At 45.7% G+C, this 20096-nt stretch overlaps 1 protein-coding gene across 6 annotated transcripts in view; it reads right to left on the bottom strand.

Moving 5' to 3' along the window:
• The window catches only part of RDX (radixin), a 62698-nt gene that overhangs the window by 20662 nt on the left and 21940 nt on the right, over nt 1-20096 (bottom strand). For 5 of the 6 annotated variants that reach the window (XM_029047879.2, XM_029047876.2, XM_029047875.2 and 2 more), the window contains exons 3-10: nt 17849-17932; nt 15178-15273; nt 13178-13452; nt 11879-11962; nt 11544-11690; nt 7462-7558; nt 4143-4306; nt 3486-3616 (exon numbers count right to left, since the gene is read on the bottom strand). In XM_029047879.2, coding sequence (XP_028903712.1) covers nt 3486-3616; nt 4143-4306; nt 7462-7558; nt 11544-11690; nt 11879-11962; nt 13178-13452; nt 15178-15273; nt 17849-17932 — 1078 coding nt within the window. Of the gene's footprint in view, nt 1-3485; nt 3617-4142; nt 4307-7461; nt 7559-11543; nt 11691-11878; nt 11963-13177; nt 13453-15177; nt 15274-17848; nt 17933-20096 lie in introns of those variants that run through there. The other variant, XM_029047880.1, reaches the window with a different exon arrangement.

The raw sequence follows: 20096 nt of genomic DNA, 5'->3' as shown, positions 1-20096 counted from the left end.
GAACCTTAAGATATAAATCGGTTCAGCCCTTACTCCAGGCAGGTGAATGACTCAAGTAGCTAGCGATGTATTCTTTCCTTCAAGATCTCCAAGGGTGGAAACTTCTCAACCACACTCGCCAGGGTATAAACACCTGAAACTGAGAAGTTTCTCAGCATGTTGAAACAAAATCTGGCCTACTTTAGTTTAATCCCATTAGACTTGCTTCTGGCTCCCGACGGTAGTGGCATTTCACTCGCTCTCTGGAGGTACCTATCCGCCTGTATGGCTGAAGCTATTGGTTCGAAGCGGAAGACACCCAAATCTCCCTCACTAACCACTGCCCCTCTCCTGTATTTCAATCTCATATTTCCTCTTGCCTCCAGGATATTTCCCCCTTTATGTGCTGCTGCACCTAGAATTTAGCATGATGATAGGGTGAACCCCTCACGTTAGCCCCTAAATCCACTCTTCCTCCTAACTTTTCCAACAGAACCAACAATTCCACCATCCTCCGTGACCTAGAAGCCCGTAGAGAAGCAGCGTGGTTCAGTGGAAAGAGCCCGGGCTTGGGAGTCAGAGGTCATGGGTTCAAATCCCGGCTCTGCCACTCGTCAGCTGTGTGACTGTGGGCAAGTCACTTCACTTCTCTGTGCCTCAGTTACCTCATCTGTAAAATCGGAATTAACTGTGAGCCTCGTGTGGGACAACTGATTACCCTGTATCTCCCCCAGCGCTTAGAACAGTGCTCTGCACATAGTAAGCGCTTAACAAATACCAACAATATAACCTTATTGGCATCTTCCAACTACTCCCGATCTGACCTTTCACATTCAATCTGTTGCCAAATCCTGCTGGTGGCCCAGTGGAAAGAACAGGGCGCAGGAGTCAGAGATCCTGGGTTCTAATCCCGGTTCTGCCAACTGCCTGCTGTGTGACCTTGGGCAAGTCACTTATCTGCTCCGTGTCTCAGTTTCCTTACCTGTTCTTCCTCCCGCTTGGAATGGGTCCCCCATGAGGGACAGGCACTGGGCCCAACTTTATCATGCACCTTCCTCAATGCTTAGCACTTAACAAGCACCACAATTATTAAAATAGACTGAATCAGCTCCATCCTCTCTCTCCACCCCAAAAGGTTCTGCAATCAGTGGTATTTTCCTGACCATTTACTATGTGCAGAGCACTGTACTCAGCCTTGGGAGAGTATCCTACAAAGAAGTGGCAGACACATTCCCTGCCCAAAATGAGCTTACAGTACAGAGGATGAGCTTCAACCTCTCCTGGAGGATGATGAGATGATCGAGAAATACCACTGATCGATGATCTGCTCTCCAAATCATCTTCTGAAAACATCATCCAGCTCCTGACTCTCCGTTCCTCCAGATGTCATTTGTTAAATGCTTACTTTTTGTCAAGCACTAGCTCAAGTGCAGGGGTAGATCAATCTAATGGTATTTACTGAGGGCAAACTATGTGGAGAGCACTATAAATACGTGGGAGAGTACACTATAACAGAGTTAGCAGACACGCTCCCAGCCCACAACAAGTTTACGGTCTGGATTCAAGCTAATCAGGCTGGATACGGTCCCAGTCCCTCATGAAGTTCACCGTTTAAGGAGGTGGTAAACCAGGCATTTTGCTGATGAGGAAACAGAGGCACAGAAAAGTGACTTGTCTAAATTCACACAGCAGACAAGTGGCAGAGCCAAGATTAGAACCCAGGTCCTTTGGCTCCCAGGCCCGTGCTTTATCCACTAGGCCGAGCTGCTTTCCAGATCACCGTACCTTCTAATTTCTTCTGCCGCGAGCAGAAATCCGAATCCCTGCCTGAGTCCTCAGGGACCTTCCTGGAGTAGTGAGGAGTCCAAGGACTCATCCCTCCAAAAACGCAGTAACGTACTCCATTCTGAACCCATCGATCAATGGTATTGAGTGCTTTCTGTGTACAGAGCACTCTTCTAAGCGCTTGGGAGAGTTCAATGCAATAGAATTACCAGACCTGTTCTCTGCCCTTAATGAATTTATAGTCTAGAGGAGACTACGAATCAGTTCATAGTATGACTAATATTTTTATAATACAAAAACCAAGAGCCGGCCTAGTGTAAAATTAGGCTCTTTCCACTAAATCGCCTGAGTGTAAAATTGAGAAAGGAAGGAGGCTGAGAACAGAGTTTTCAAGGACTCTCCAAAGTTAGGGAGGTAGAGGAAGAACTGGCTCAAGATTCTGAGAAGGATCAGCCTGGGGGCGGGTAAGAGGAGAAGCAGGAGACAAGTGCGTTGGGAAATCCAGTGTTAGACAGTGGCTGGAGGTGGGGGAACTGGTCCGCAATCTCGGAAACAGTTCCCTAATTTCACGAGTTTGCTTTGAATTTTATTCCTGTTTCCTAGCAATGCCTCTCAAATAATAGGATTTGCCAGTCTCCCAGGTTTTTTAAATTTAAGATCCGGTCCTCCTGATCAACCAGTACCTGGCCTGGACTCTCGTCTGCACCAAGAGGCCTTCCTTGACTAAGCCCTCATTTTCCCTACCTGCCCTCCTCTCTCTAACACCTAAGCCCTTGGCTGTGTACCCCATAATCATTGACACTAGCCTTCGTCTCAGGGCACTTGGCTACATATATCCTTATACGCTGCCATTTCTCCTCTCTGTAATTTATTTTAATATCCATCTCCTCCTGCGGGCATGGCCTAGTGGATAGAGCAGGTCATCCGGCCAGAAGGATGGCTCGCCCAAGGTCACACTAAAGGTCGGAGGCAGAGTCAGGACAAAACCCAGTCTTCTCGACTCTCAGAGCTGGACAGTTTCCACCGGGCCATGCTGTGGTTTCACTGACCCAGATCTCTCTTCCTGTGCTTCTGAAGGTCGTGGCTTCTAATCCCGACTCCACCACTTGTCCGCTCTGTGACCTCGGGAAAGTCACTTCACCTTTCTGTGACTCAGTTACCTGTAAAATGGGGATCGAGACTGCGAGACCCATGTGGGACAAGGACTGTGTCCGACCTGATTTGTTTGTACCCGCCCCGGTGCTTAGTACAGAACCTGGCACATAGTAAGTGCTTATGAAATACCATTATTTTTATTATTATTAGGTTCTTTGTGGGCAGGGATCACATCTCCCTATTCTAGTGTACTGTTCTTTCCCAAATGCTCAGTACAGTGCTCTGCACACAGCAGCACTCAGTAAATACCATTGACTGACTGATGATATTACAGGGGTGTCCACAGGCTAAAACCACTGGTGAATTTGAGCTCACTACGGATAACAATAACGACGGACGCTTAACGCCATCTGACATCAATGCTCCATGCAGCGGTCCACCATACAACTTCGTCGGTTAGATTTGCAAACCCTCAGGAGAGCGGTTGTTTATGGCATCATTATAGCAAGCGGAGGGTAAGAGTCCTTAAACCGCTCAAATAATTCATTTCAGAAGGAAATACCACTGTCTGTGCCATTTGCTCCCATGCTAGATGCTTCCACAACCTTTGCTGAAAGAGCACTGACCTTTCTGGGCCTTCATTGTCTGTTCTTCGATTTGTCTTAGACGTTCCATTAGTTCCTCCTTTTCGCGCTCTATTCTTTCTTTTTCCTTCTCTGCAATTTCCCTTTTCTTTTTCTCATTCTCTAGTTGTGCCCTTCAAAAAAAAAGAACACTTTTTTGAGTAAAACACCAATAGCAGAAAATTGAGTCTTTACCGTTGTGACGAATACAAAGACCTAATTGTGACCAGCCCGGATATTAGCAAGGGCTCGTTACTGCCACCCTACCCCAAAAATGGTCCTGGGGGGCCGTAGAACAGCTCGTGGGCCGCCTCTTTGGGGTTCAGCGCTGCTTCTTCCGCTGCCCGGGATGATTCTTCCCAAGAGGCCGCACGATCACTTGAGGTACCCTTCCCTCTCCGCCCCCTCCGACGGCCATCCCCATACTCTAGGAAATCCCCGGACAACAGAACACCGGCCGGTCAGGACGTCATACGTCCAAACCCTCTTCTGAAAGGGGAGCTTTGACGGGCACAATCCCCCCTACCAAGTATCAACTTTGTCTAAATGCAACTATTCTTCCAATTTAGCTTTGGAGTATTCGCTCGAATCTAGCCTGCAGTGACTTTTTAAACACGCTACTCCTTGTCCATAAGGCATTACAGCTCGTAGATTCCACACCTCTCCAGCTGCTTCTGATGTTTCTCCTCCCTTGCCTGGGCCTTCATCTGCTGAACTTCGATCGTGTCCGGTTTTCTTCTTCGCATGTAGAGTTCGTGGTTCCCCATGCACAAGGCCAAGATCCGCTTATTGATTCTCAGACGAGGGGCATAGAAAACAAAATCCTAAACAAAAGGACTCTAAATTAGTATGTTTCCAGAGCTGAGGTGTCTTTAACTAACTCACTGGTAAACACTCTTTTGGGCAGGGAACATATCTATCAACTCTGCTGTATTATACTTTCTCAAGGGCTTAATACAATGTACTCACTAAATACCACAGATTGTACATGTGATATTTGTTCAATCATCACAGTTTGCATAATTATTGGACAATCTTTTAAAATTATATTTTATATGTTAGCTAATTTTTAGGTTTCGGTACTTACTGTAATTTGAATGGTGGGGCAACACTACAGAGGACATCAAGTGGAAGGACAGTGAACCATTTACATCTGCTATTATAAATTCTCCTCCCACCCCTTGATCACATGCTGATGCTGACAAACCGCAGACAAAGAGTTGGGGTTTTTTGTTTGTTTTTTAAAAATTTTTGACCAGGTGGATCTCTGTTCCATATATAGCATCTATTTATCCATCTAACAGTAGCTCCTGCTAACTTCTTCCGGCTAAATTGGATTATTTTCTACTTTCACATATTTATTATGCCCCTTTTTTGATTTTGGAAAATTCACACTGAAAAGAGGGCTATTAATAGGTGCTAAAATTAATACACGAATAGAAATATATACAGAAGAAGAGATAGAGGGGTAGGAAAAGACACTGATCCACTGATTTGGTCTCTATTGTCTATATGGTGTAGTTCTCTAATCCTAATTATGGACAGGGAATGAATCTGTTTATTGTTATATTGTAATTTCCCAAGCGCTCAGCTTTGCACATGGTAAGCGCTCAATAAATACAACTAGACTGAAGTAAAAATTTTGCAAAATACAAAAAAAAAGTCACTATACTTTTTACAAAGTGCATAAAAAGAAAAAAATATCCACCATGACTGTGTAAGAAGCACCATGATCCCCAGATTTTTGAAGAAGCCCTTTCCCCAAACTTTTAAAGGACAATTTGCCTTCCAACTACTGTCTTGAATGACAAAAAACTCAAAAGTGCTTTTATATTAGAAATCACTAATCCTCAAAAATCAGTCAAGTAAATAGTATTCATTCATTCATTCAATAGTATTTATTGAGCGCTTACTATGTGCAGAGCACTGTACTAAGCGCTTGGGATGAACAAGTCGGCAACAGATAGAGACGGTCCCTCCCGTTTGACGGGCTTACGGTCTAATCGGGGGAGACGGACAGACAAGAACAATGGCAATAAACAGAGTCAAGGGGAAGAACATCTCGTAAAAACAATGGCAACTAAATAGAATCAAGGCGATGTATAATTCATTAACAAAATAAATAGGGTAACGAACATACCCGTTCCCAAGCCAAATGCGGACACAATAAAGCAGGGCGCAGAATTGTGAAAAAAGTACAGAAAGGAGTCAAAAAATCCTTGCCAAAGTTGCGTACTCTAACGAAAAGCCTGACGAGGTCGTTTCTCTATAATCTGAAATGAACCAAAAACCAACCATGCCTAGGGCATTGTGCAAAACAAGACTGCTCAACGAATAGCTAACTTCACCGGCTTAACCTTTTTAAAATCCAATTAGGCTTTGGCAATCCTCTTACAAGGTTTATAGCTAACTTTGCTCTATTTTGGCACTCTGCCACCTTGGTGGAAAAAAGATTTAAGGATGTGGGGCAGGCACAGATATGCCACAGTGAAGTTAATGCCAAATTTCAATTATTTTTCTTTTAGAGCCGGCATTTCTCAGTAATGTTTATTATCATTATTATTATTAATCGGATTTATTGAGTGCTTACTGTTTAATCAATCAATGGTATTTATAGAACGCTTACTATGTGCAGAGCACTGTACTAAGCGCTTGGGAGAGTACAACAGGATCAGCAGACACTTTCCCTGCCCATAATGAGAGTGCAGCTAGAGTTTACTGGGACTTGGTTTAAGAGCCCAGAGGGCAACACACTGTTATTCATTCCATGGTATTTACTGAGCGCTTACCGTGTGCAGAGCACTGTACTACATAGCCAGTTGCTCTTTCACAGACGCCCCAGACAAAATGTCCGTATCCTCAAAGTATCTCTAGGTCCAATTTATTTTCTCCTCTCTCAGATCGTCGCCGGTCCCAACGCCTCATCCGCTATTTTGCAATATCGTCTGTCCCTTGAGTTACTAAAACTGGGATTTTGGTAGCAGGGCTCCTGGGGTTTCTAAACACCTTTTCAGAAAATAGAGGTTCAGCTGTACTCTACAGAAACGTTAACTCTGGCTGCCTGTGATGCAGAAGGAAATGAGTGAATTTTCAACCCGCTGCCCAGTATGGACATTAGCTTGATTTCCATTCTTCCATACGTGGGTGCCGCTTATCATTCGAAGCACGAGGGTGACCAAGAACGAAGAACTCTAGGGGTAAAGGAGCTGGGAAGTCGGGGGCAGGCCTCAAAGATCCAACAGGCCAGAAAAACACCCTCGGAATCTTTCCGACCTCGACTGGAAGCTCTCGGATACCGAAAGAAACACAAGGTGACTGAAACTGGGAGTCCAGATCGAAAAACTGGAGGCAAGTACTACCATCTAGTTGGCATTTATGTTTCCATATAATTGGAATATAAAATTAACAGGATAACTGTTCACTACAGAAAATGATAGCTTCACACTGAAGGATGAATAAAGGGGTGGAAAATAGGTCTGAAAAAGGAAAGGATTGGGATTGCGTAGACAGGAGAGCAAGCAAGCAAAGGAGCAGCTTTCACTGTCTTTATGAATATCTTTATGGGGAATATGCTAACAGATTTCATCCCAGGCCAGAAAAATGGGGACATACACTGCACTGAGTTTAATGGGATCTAAAAAAACTCTCTCACTCACAGTGTTAAATGCCATAGGGTATTAGAGTAACTTGTGGAATTTTCCACTCTTCTCCCCGCCTCGGCCCCCCCCAAGTATTTTTTTTAAGAAGGATACACAATGGAAATCATGACTGACTTAGGCATTCACTTGCCAGGAGATGGGGAAGCTGGCCTAGCTAGTCTCTGAGGGCCCCTTTTTACTCCATGATTATATGGCCATCAACAAGAAGTTAACCAACTGAAAAGTTAAATGCTACGACAAAGTAACTTTCAGTGCAAGTCCAAAAAACCATCTCAGTAAATCTGAACAGTTAATACATAAAAAACAAAAGCTTTACTCACAGGGGCCTTTTTGTCAATTGGCTTTATGACAAACTTTTTGTCATTAAATGAAATGTTTCTGATTTCACTCCAAGGAAAACCAATTTTGGGTGTCAACCTTCAAAAAGAAATGTTAACCTTTAAACTCAAGGCACACAACTGGGTATTCAAAACATCAAGTCTGAAATTTAACACCAAGCATTGTTCTTCTCAAGGACCAAGTTTTGTCCTTCCACTTTCCTGTCAACCTGGGATAGAGACTATTTTTAGAGAGACATTCCATTTTCTTTTAAAATAGTAGTCAGTTTCACCATGAACACATAGCAAAAAAAAGGATGTGCGCCAAGCACTGGAACAAACACAAGATAATCGGAGCAGAAACAGTCCCTGACCCCCACAGGACTCCAGGGTAAGGTAATAGTAATAATAATAATGAAGGTACTTGTTAAGCACTGATGATGTGTCAAGCACTGCTCTAAGCGTTAGGGTAGATACAAGCTAATCAGGTTGGACACAGTCCCCGTCCCACACGGGACTCACACTCAATCCCCATTTTACAGATGAGGGAACTGAGGGAGGGAGAAGTTACGGGACTGGCCCGAGGTTACACAGCGGATATATGGCAGAGCCAGCAATAGAACGCACGACCTTTTGTCTCCCAGGCCCGAGCTCTATCCTGATTGCCAGGCGCTTACACCCATTTTACAGTAAAGAATGTCGAGACTCAGAGATTTTACGCAACTTGCTTCAGCTCACAAACCAGGCAGGGACGGGAACTGTGAAACAAAGACAGCTGACTCCCAGCCCCATATTGCCGTTCGGAGAATTTCTGATACAATATTTGAATAGAAATACTTTTGTTTGGGGGGATTCTAGAAAACAACACGTCCTTTCCTACTAGGCGTGAATTGTCCTTAACTTCTCGGAAACGGCATCGTCACCCAATGGCCATTAAGGAAGACAATTTTTAAATTTGGAACAATTCAGGCTAGAGATCTTCAGGGATTACATTAGCATCGAACCCTCACCTGCACTCCCACATTTGGCATCTACACTCAAGGAGAAAGTTCTTCTTCCCCAAATCTGACCCAAAACGTTGCTGCAGGAAACTGTGGCTGGGGTAAACTGTGGCAGGGATCGGGAACGACCAAGCGACTACGTTCTCCTCCCTCCCCTGTCGTCTCCCCGGGTACATAAGTGACATTTCTACCCTCTCTGGTTTCCTCCTCTTGGAGCACAATGATGTGGGCTGAAGAGGCTGTAAGAAGAAGAAACCTTCCAGAATGGCCCTTCCTCCCTGCTCCCTCTCTCCCTAAGAGTAATGATAAGAACTGTGGTATTTGTTAAGTGCTTACTAAGCGCCAAGCACTGTACTAAACACTGGGATAGATAGAAGATAATCGAGACAGACGGTCCCTGTCCCACCTGGGACTCTCGGTGGAAGGGAGAATGGTTATTTGGCCCCCCCTTTAACAAATGAGGAGACTGAGGTGCAGAGATGGTAACTGACTTGCCCAAGGTCACACAGCAGATGAGTGGCAGAGCCGGAATTAGAGCCCAGGTCCCCTGACTTCCAGAATTAGGACCGGGTTTTTTACCACTTGGCCACACTGCCTCCCTCCCTTCCTTTCTTCCGGTGGGATTTATCCGTACCTGATATCCATACTACTCATGTATCCATATCCATGCCACAGCCTAATGCTAATTATCCCATCATTTGCCCCCAAATTTAGCTGCTGGAGCCCACCAGCCGGATAACTTGCAGGTCTGCAAGACCCGAATCCAGATATCATTTATTTCATCAGTCACAACATTCATGTACTGCCCACAGACCTTTCTAGAGGGTGGGGAAGAGAATCTTGCCCTAAAGCACAAGTCTAGAATCAGTGGACCTCTAAACACCCTCCAAGGACTAAATTACCTTACCTTTCAAAAATGCAAACCATAAAGAAAAAAAAGTTTTTCCCTTTTTTTAATTATTTTTGATGGTATCTGTTCAGCACGTACTAGGTGCCAGGCCCTTTTATAAGCACTGGGGTAGATACAAGCTAATCAATCTGGACACAGTCCATTCCCACATGGGGCTCACAGTCTTAATCCCCGTTTTACAGATGAGATAACTGAGGCGCAGAGAAATCAAACGACTTGCCCAAGGTCCCACAGCGGGCAAGTAGCAGAGCCAGGATTAGAACCCAGGTCCTTTGGACACTCAGGCCCAGGTTCTATCCATTAAGCAACACCGCTTCCAGTTTGACTTGGGGCATGAATTAGATTTCAATTCCTTCCTCGATCTGCAAAATTTCAAAATAAATTTCATTTAGGTTTTTTTTTTTAATTGAATATTGTTCTCTGACTTGAACCACACACACCGTAAGGCATATAGTTTGCTCAGTCTTTTTCCTACCGAGGCTTCACTATAGAGGAGCTTGTGAAACACTTTTTGGTGCAAATTAATACAGTCAATGTGAACTAGAACAAGTTCAACGGCCGAAAGAGATTAAACTCACTTTGAAGATTATATTAAGTTTGGAGGAGTAATCAATCTGTTTTCAGTTTCATCACTCTCTGAATCGGGTACTCTAGTTTAAACTACGAATGTTTCGCCATCATTGCTGGGCTACTGCTTGGTGTGGAAAAGTAAAAATCCTTGGAAACTGACAAACTGGGCCACTCAAATACATGATGCGTCACATGAAATCCCAACTATTCTTAGTTCTTTCATTTATAACGGGCGATATCTTATAATTCAGAGATACATATCCTATGTAGGTATAAAGTGCCAAAGAATTAATCTTGGTAGAACTCTAGCAAATTAATAAGACCTTCTCTTCTTCAATTTATTAAAGAGTTACAATGCCATCTAATGGTCATTAACTTAAAGCAATGAGCATCTTCCGGGTATCTGCCTCAGTTTCCAATTTTGAGCTAAACAGCTGTTGCACAGAATGATCAAAGTAGTGCTAAACATAGGTCGTTCCTTGTGGGGACAGGAATCTAAGCGTATCATCGGTCTCTTTACAAAGATCATTTATTTATTTACACGTAATATATATATATATATATTCTCCCGTTCCACTCGATCACTGTCACCCGGCTACAATACTGGCAACGACGGAGGCGGGAAAAGGAAGAAAAGAATAAATCGCAGCTGGTCAGCTGAAGCTGTTTCTAGTGCTCTATTCTTCTCTGATTCGGTCTCAATATCGAGAGACATTTTTCAGGTTAGACAAAGAGCTTTTCTGCCCTACTAAACCCAAGGAAGTGCTTTGGCTTGTCAGTTTTCTTTAGCTGTTTTAGACGAAAGACAACACCGCTTCTGTTCCGACAATGGGGAGCGCTCAGGAAGAACCAGCACAAAGCGTCACATGTCCCATGTCTCCCCAGGAGGCCTCCGCTACAGGCCAAAATGAACGCGCAGAAAGGGTGGCCTCTGGGCGTGCACCCCTCTTTTTCGGCCTGAGCGGGCAGGGCCTCTATCGTTGTACTCTCCCAAGCGCTTAGAATAATGCTTTGCCCATAGTAAGCCCTCAATAAATACAACCGGATGAAGCAATGAATACTATACTCTCCAAACAGATGTGCAATAAGAGCTATTTATTGATTTCCCCCATTTTAGTTTTGAGTCCCTTGTGGGACAGGGACCATGTCTGAATTGATTACCTTGCATTTCTTCCACAGATTACCACATAGTGAGTGCATGATTAAAAAAAAAAGTGATCATCAATTATTATTAGTTATAATAATAACAATAATCAGCAACAGGTGGCTGCACCTCAGAAGCAGGCAAGGAGAAAACAGGGCACACGTTACTCCTGAAAAATATCTGCCTCAGGGCAGCTTTTAAGTTACCACTTTCCTAATAAAAAAAAAAGTCCCATATCAAAGATTCAGAAGGGAGTAAGAATAGAAAAATAAAAGACATCAAAAAATATTAAAATGCTCAAGTCAGCTTCGCAAGGTATTGAGTCCCTTACTTTTTCCTCCCCAAATTAAAACTCAAGGAAGCAATATTAAATTCTTCTAATATTTACGCTTCCCTCCCGACGGGAGACGAAAAATCTAAATCAGCTCTATTCTGTGAATTACGTCTCTAATTTACTTACTTGTCATCGTGCTCATAGATGTTTAGACCCAAAGCATCAACTCCTAGCCACAATTCAGTTCCCTTTTTATTCTTAATTTCAAAGTAGTTGACTCCATACATCTCCAGATCTTGGGCAATCTTTAGATATTCCATCATAGAATCTTCCCTGTTGAAATAATCGGGACATCCGGTTATATCAGATGGAAAAAAACCACAATGTGTTTGTCATTCCAAAATGAAAATGTCAAATTGCTTTAATGTTAGAAATTAGGTGTGTGAATTTGAGGAAACAAAGACAAATTAATTAAATGAAACAAGCTATTAATAAACTGAGGAAAAATGATCTCCATCTACCTTAACATTCCTCTATGTTCTTCATGCCAGTTCTGTATTCTTTCTTCCCACTGCTCTTTTGTCAGTTTGTGCTGCTCCAAAACTCTAAAAATAAAAGTGAAATTTTTTTAAAAAAGGAAACTCTCCCAATTCCTATTTTTAGACAATGGACTGGAAGCCAAGGTTTTGGGAAATGGGCTAAAATTAGACAGAGAGAGTGGGCACTATCCGCTACTCATCTCTCTCTCATTCAACCCACATACTTTACTATACCTCAGTCTCATCTATCTCACTGTCATCACCTCGCCCACACCCTCCCTCTGGCCTGGAACTCCCTCCCTCTTCATAGCCGACAGATCGTCTGTGCACTTGGATCTGTATCTCTTTAGCACTTTTTATTCACTCTTCAGCCCCACGGCACTTAGGTACATATCCTTTATCTTCTATTTATCTTATTTGGGATCTCTTAGGCGCTCACTACCTGTCGAGCGCTGTTCATTCTGGCTTTCCAAGTGATGGGCGCTTGGAATTGATTCCAAAGGAAGTTGAGACATCTCCATTTCTCGGAGAGTTTAAAGAAAAAAGGAGACATTAGGACATTCCTCCGTCCTGTACGTTGGAGTCATTCATCTGTCTGGAGGCAGAGGATCGGACCCCGATGGTTTTTTTCCAGGTTCCTCCCAGCCCAGTGATGGATTCCGGCTTCATCTGGCCACGCTTCTGGTCACCTCCCTCAATCCTCTACATAGTGCAATATTTATATACAAGTATATATATATACAAATATATATGTATATACATATATATATACAAGTATATATATATATAAGTATATATGTATATATACACATATATGTATATATACAAGTATATATATATAAGTGTATGTGTATATACACATATATGTATATATACAGGTATATATGTACATACAAGTATATATGTATATATCTACATATACAAGAGCATAGTGCACTTGCCTATCGGCCTCCCCATGCTCTTATTTGCGCCTGCTCTCATACCCACGGCTGACATTAATTAAACCCTGCTCATCTGCCTCCAGAGATTTTAAACTCCTTAGAAATAGAAATTGCACTTTAAGTTTCAGGGGGTTAATATCAGATTGAAGACTTTTTTTTGTTTTTTTTACAGGATACAGAAGCTGTCCCAATTGATATTTCAGTCATTAGCCAGAAATTAGGAAGAGGATCGTACGTGACTACTTTCTGTTGCAGTTCAGGAGAGGAGAGATGGGCTAGTGGATGGGCTTAGCCCATGGGCTAAGGACGCACCCACAAAATAAAGGCATCCTCCGCTTACCGCTGGGGGAGAAGTCTGTCATTAGCTAAATAACCCAGTTTATGAGCCTCCTTATTGTAATCTCCATATTTGGCTTGAACGGCATACGAAGCGAGTAGGACAGCAGTTTCTGGCGGGCAGTAGATTTCATCATTTAAGATGGCCTCTTTCACTTGTAAGAAGAAGAGTCTCTGAGTAATTTCCTGAATCAACTCCTCCGACACGTCTTCAGGAAAGAATTTAGCTCTAAACTTGAACTGCAGAGGATTTTCTTTCCTCACATCTTGCTGTGTTACCTGAAACAATAATGTCGCGCTGTATTAGAAGCAGACTATTGGCGTCGGAGCCGCCGGTTTCAAAAACCGCGTCCCTTCCGGCCGAATTCCAGGACGTAAAATGGATCTTGAGATACCGGCAGACTGTATTTGTGTATTAGTTACATTTAAGAACCGAGGAGAGTCCGTTGCTAGACGGACGAGGTGGAAGAAATCGGTGGGTTGAATATCAAGGGATTGAACGGCAAAGATCCAAGTGTACAGTGGATGCAGAGGGGAGAGAGGGTACGGGAAATTAGGGTTTACTCAGGGAATCCCCAGAATCAAACTGGGTTTTTTTGTGCCCGCAAAGCTGCCGATGATCCAAAGAAGGTAAAGGCCCCATCTGGGTCCGAGGCTGGCCAACAGTCTACCCTTCGGTCCGTGTTGGACCACCGAGGAATCAGCCATGCTCCTGACACCTCAGGACCAAGAACCCCTCCAGAGGACCTGACCAGAGTTCGAATAGCTTCCGTGGGCGCCACGGTGGACTGGTCTCGGGACCAAAGAGGTCGTCGCCATTTCTGAGCTCCTCGGCCCGCAAGAAGCCCACGCAACCCCCGGGACCACCGACCAGGTCTGAGCGCTACAAGTGGCGGGAGCCCCATCCTACCCGAAACGACGGGTAGGGCCCCTGCAACTACAGCCAAGGGACCCCACCCAGCCGGCGAGACCCAGGCCACACAAACCCTGCCCGACCACGTTCATCCAGTTGGGCTCCAGTTGGTGCAGGAAGGTCTTCCTGCAGAAACGATCTGGGCATGTCACTCCCCTTCTTAAACAACTCCAGTGGTTGCCTATCGACCTCCGCTCCAAACAAAAACTCCTCACTCTAGGCTTCGAGGCTCTCCGTCACCTCGCCCCTTCCTACCTCTCCTCCCTTCTCTCTTTCTACCGCCCACCCCGCACGCTCCGCTCCTCCGCCGCCCACCTCCTCGCCGTCCCCCGGTCTCGCCCGTCCCGCCGTCGACCCCCGGGTCACGTCCTCCCGCGGTCCCGGAACGCCCTCCCTCCTCACCTCCGCCAGACCGATTCTCTTTCCCTCTTCAAAACCCTACTTAAAACTCACCTCCTCCGAGAGGCGTTCCCAGACTGAGCTCCTCTTCCCCCTCTACTCCCTCTGCCATCCCCCCTTTACCTCTCCGCAGCTAAAGCCTCATTTTCCCCTTTTCCCTCTGCTCCTCCACCTCTCCCTTCCCATCCCCACAGCACTGTACTCGTCCGCTCGACTGTATATATTTTCGTTACCCTATTTATTTTGTTAATGAATTGTACATCGCCTCGATTCTATTTAGTCGCCATCGGTTTTTACGAGACGTTCTTCCCCTCGACGCTGTTTATTGCCATCGTTCTCGTCTGTCCGTCTCCCCCGATTAGACCGTAAGCCCGTCAAACGGCAGGGACCGTCTCTATCTGTTGCCGACTTGTTCATCCCAAGCGCTTAGTACAGTGCTCTGCACATAGTAAGCGCTCAATAAATACTATTGAATGAATGAATCACGTTTTGATTTTGCTGCATTTGATTCCCGGTGATATTATTTCAAAGATAAGCGTTGGGGACCCCAAGTTATCATTCGCTCATTCATTCAACCGCATTTACTGAGCACTTACTGTGCGTAGAGAAGTGTACTGAGCGCTTGGGAGAGTACAGTAGAACACATTCCTACCCACAAGGAGCTCACATCTAGACAGTTAGCAGTATTTTACCTTTTTATTCAACTTTAACCAAGTTGAGTAACCTTTGCTGTCCACGTACTGGAGCCCAAAAAACCAGACTTCACGTAGACCAACTGTCTTCACCACCTGCAAAACAAACACGTCAACATCAGTTGAATGTCTACAGCTGCCGTTTGGCGATAACGCCCCCATTTAGGAAGGAACCATTTAAGGAACTCAGGAAGACTATAGCTAACTTGACTTTCTAGCCAAGAAAATTTCTCTCTTGCCGCTGTGACTTTCTCGTGGCATTCCACCTCACTGGATTTGCCTGTGATCACGTGGATAAGGGCATCTCCCCCATTCCCCGACTCTGAAGTACTGCTAGCCCACATTTCCAGCTCCCACTCCCCACACTCAGAATTTAGAGAAGCAGCGGGGTTAGGTGGAAAGAGCACTGGCTTGGGAGTCGGAGGACATCTCTTATAATCCCAGCTCCGCCACCTGTCTGCTGCGTGAACCTGGGAGAGTCCCTTAATGTTGGTATTTGCTAAGCGCTTACTATGTACAGAGCACCGTTCTAAGCGCTGGGGTAGATACAGGGTAATCAGATTGCCCCACGTGAGGCTCACAGTCTTAATCCCCATTTTACAGATGAGGAAACTGAGGCACAGAGAGGTGAAGTGACTTGCCCACAGTCCCACGGCTGGGAAGCGGAGGAGCCGGGATTCGAAACCATGACCTCTGACTCCCAAGCCCGGGCTCTTGCCACTGAGCCACGCTGCTTCCCGTGGGCCTCTTCTGTGGGCTTCGCTGGGCCTCAGTTACCTCAACTGTAAAATGGGGATTAACCCTGTGAGCCCCATATGGGACAACCTGATTACCTTGTATCTACCCTGGTGCTTAGAACAGTGGTTGGCATATAGGAAACACCCACTGCTGGGTAGGGATTGTCTCTCTCTGTTGCCAAATTGTACATTCCAAGCCCTTGTACAGTGCTCTGCACAGAGTAAGCACTCAATAAATATAAATGAATGAATGAAGCACTTAATTACCATAATTATTATTATTATTACACTGTATGCCCCATGTGGGACAAGGATAATAATAAAAATCATGATATTTAGGGCACTGCACTAAGCACTGGGATAGATTCCGATCTACTATTTACACTGTATCTACTCCAGTGCTGAGCACACTGTGAAGCGCTGTACAAATACCACAGTTATTTATTAGGGATGGGACTGGAACAGAGTAAATGAGGACAGGCAGAAGCAGGAAAACAGGTCTCCACCGCCCTCCACTCCTCCTCGTTGGTTTTGCAGTCCCGGGAAAGGGGCTACCGGCTACAGCTGGGACAGGTCCTCGCTCTAAGAAAGCAAAGGTCACGGGAGGGGGAGAGAAGGGATGATTAGGGCTGCAAGGGGCAGTTCAGGATGGAGAGATGGGAAGCAGGAAAGCCATCCCGGCGGCAACTCGGGATCCTGTCACCTTCCTCTTTTGTACCATCCCTAGCACTTAGCAGAGTGCTCTACACACAACAGGAGCTCAAAAAATGCTGCTGACAGAACTCTGTCCATCTGAAACGGGCACAGGTATGTTACTATTCATTGGGAAATTACCAAATCGACAGGGAAAAAGGTTGCCGGGAAAAGAATCCCAGAAATGGGGGAAAGGGGATGGCTAGAATGCCAAGGTTCTCCCGCACGTCACAGGGTAATCGAAGTTTCACCACAGCCTGGCAGAAATCGCTTCCGCGAGTAATCTGTGTTTGGCCTTCCAGCTCTGGGGCTTCGACAGGTAAGTCGCTCCCTGCCTCTCACTCTGGCACGGCCTTCGTACTTCCCGTCTCCTCGGCTCCCCAATCTACTGGCCAGCCTCTCAATCCCCCTGCCCTGCCACTCCAGCCCTTGTAATCGGACTGACTTTTTCCTTTTTTGAATGTGCTTTTTAGTTTAGTGGCTGCTCCTATCCCCATCCAGGAAAGCCGGGCTGGGCCATGGCAGGACGGAGTAGACGGTGGGGGCAAGCAGCTATTGACAAGGGCCAGGGGAGGGGTGGGAGGGCAAGAGAGAGAGAGAGAGAGAGAGAGAGAACCACCCCCTCCGCGGGGTCGTGGTGGGGAAATGGGACAGAATAAGGTGTGGGGGTGGGGTATTTCGGCTGCTGCTAAGTTTAAAAGATAATTTAAAAAAATTAAAAAGACATACAGGAGATGCCAAGTTCAGGAAGATGAAGGTGGGGGCAGGAAATTGCACCAATAACTGGGGATGGTGGTACGTATAATAAATAGGATATTTATTAAGAGCTTACTGTGTGGTAAGCCCTGGGGTTAAAGATCGGCAGATGAGAGACGGTCCCCGTTCCACACAGGACTCGCAATATTATCCCCATTTTTTACAAAGGGAAAGAAACTGAAGCCCAGAGAGGTTGAATGACTTGCCGATGGTCTCACAGCAGGTCAGCGGGAATCGAACCTGGGTCTCGTGACTCCCAGGCCACGCTGTTACCTCGACAGAAAACAGGTTACGGAAAGCAAAGGTCCCTGGGCTACTGGGTAAGTCCCACAGCCGTCTTGAACAACACTGGCACGAACCAGGAATCGGAAAAGGCTTTAACGTAACGGCGCGGAGAACGAAAACGGCTGAAGATTGATTTAAGGCACACCAAAAATGTTATAACGCAGCAACAGAAAGGTCAAATGATATCGGTGCCAGGTTACCTGGTCAAAAAGCTGTTTACCAGTGGTGTTGGGTTGAATAGCAAATTCCAGTTCCGCATCCATTGTCGTAACTCTTACATTGATCTGTGGAGACAGAAACATGCAGAAGAGAGTCAGTGTGCTTACTGAATATCAAATCCTGATGAGCAAATGGAGATAGCGGATGTTTTACTAAATTACAGTGATTAGTTCACATTCATTTACATAAATCGTAAAGAAGTGACACTCCTGCACATACTCTATAATATTTACATATAAAATAAAGGAATCTTAGTTCCGAGGAATGCTCAATTAATATTCTAAAAGACGACAGCAGTTTTTGTAAGCACCTTGGGTCGTCTTGGAGAAGCAGTGTGGACTAGTGGGAAGAGCAAGTGCTTGGGAGTCAGAGGTTGTGGGTTCTAATCCCGGCACCACCAACTGTCTATGTGATCTTGGGCAAACCACTTCACTTCTCCGTGCCTCGGTTACCTCATCTGTAAAATGAGGACTAAGACGGTGAGCCCCATGTGGGACAAGCTCATGACCTTCTATCCACTCCAGTGCTTAGAACGGTGCTTGGCACATAGTAAGCGCTTAACAAATACATCATCATCTATTATCCAGGATTTTCGCTTTTTGAGTTTCGATCCAACCGAAGAAGCACAAGAAGTGAATAGTTTGCCCAGTTTGGGAACACCCCTTGATGACAAAAGTAAGCCAAAAGCTTCGGCCGACCAGGTGAAGGCGGCCTGGGGGGTCAAAGGGCTTGAGGGTCTCTTGGACTTGGCCACGAGGAGGTTGTTGGTGACGGTGGAGAGCGTCGTCTTGGTGGAGTGAAGAGAGCACAAAAGAGTTGCACAGTCCAAGGGGGTGTGTGTGTGTGCGGTGGGCAGAGGGGTTGGGTACAGACAGTGTGGCTCAGAGGAAAGAGCCTGGGCTTGGGAATCAGAGGTCCTGGGTTCGAATCCCAGTTCCGTCGCTTATCAGCTGTGTGACTGTGGGCAAGTCATTTAACTTCTGTGTGCCTCAGTTACCTCATCTGTTAAATGGGGATTAAGTCTGTGAGCCTCACGTGGGACGACCTGATTACCCTGTATCTCCCCCAGTGCTTAGAACAGTGCTCTGCATATAGTAAGGGCTTAACAAATATCAACATTATTATCATTATTAAAAGGTTGGGCCTTGAACATGCCACAAGGGCACCTCTGAAGAGTGAAGACAGTTTCAGCCTCATCACAGCCCGGGGGGCAGTCCTGAAGCAACACTGATAGTATTCCAATATTCCCCTGAAAACTTCTCCTCCTGTTGAAGATGATGCCCTTCAAAACATGAAAAAAATCTCCCGCCGGGATGGTCGTAACTATTTGAAGAAATCGCTGGAGCAGAGCCATAAAAAATGGCAGAGCTCCTGGATCAGAGTTTGTGAGATGCTTGAGGGGCAGGATCCTTGCCTAAAGCCCACCTATAATCAATCAGTTGCATTTATATATATGTAAAGAATATATATATATATTTGGTAAACCCTTATTATGAGCCAGGCACTGTTCTAAGCGTTGGGATGGTTACAAGTAAATCGGGGTGGAGAGAGCCCCCGTCCCAAGTTGGGCTCACAGTCTCAATCCTCATTTTATGGATGAGGTAACTGAGGTCTAGAGAATACTAATAATAATGGTATTTGTTAAGCGCTTACTCTATGCAAAGCACTGTTCTAAGCGCCGGGGGGGGGAAACAAGGTGATCAGGTTGTCCCACGTGGGGCTCACAGTCTTCATCCCCATTTCACAGATGAGGTCACCGAGGCACAGAGAAGCGAAGTGACTTGCCCAAGGTCACACAGCTGAGAAGCGGCGGAGCCGGGATTAGAACCCATGACCTCTGACTCCCAAGCCCGGGCTCTTTCCATTTCGCCATGCTGCTTCTCACAGCGTAGGTGTTTAATAAATACTATTACAAACTCCAAGAGGGCCCGCCCGCTCAGGTCATCAAACTTGGTGGGGCCACCCTGCTTAAGCATAACACAAGCTCTTCTTCGATACCTCGCACAGGAGATGCCGCGGGATCTCAAAGATGCCGGCGTCACCTTCAAGAAAGTTGCAAGATCGGACTACGGCAGCTGCCGACGCGTCGCCTCGCTCTCCATCGCCAGCAAGCTCCTACCTAGTGGCCTCCTGGGCCGCACACCTTCCGCCGATGCTCCCAGAATTACCAGGGGCCTTCGCGTCGCAATATGGCACCGCAGGCCCGAGCGCTAACTACGGTGCTCGGCA

This window comes from Ornithorhynchus anatinus, chromosome 20, assembly GCF_004115215.2.
Source record: "Ornithorhynchus anatinus isolate Pmale09 chromosome 20, mOrnAna1.pri.v4, whole genome shotgun sequence".
Classification (NCBI taxonomy): Eukaryota; Metazoa; Chordata; class Mammalia; order Monotremata; family Ornithorhynchidae; genus Ornithorhynchus; species Ornithorhynchus anatinus.
This window is presented reverse-complemented; position numbering and strand designations above follow the sequence as displayed.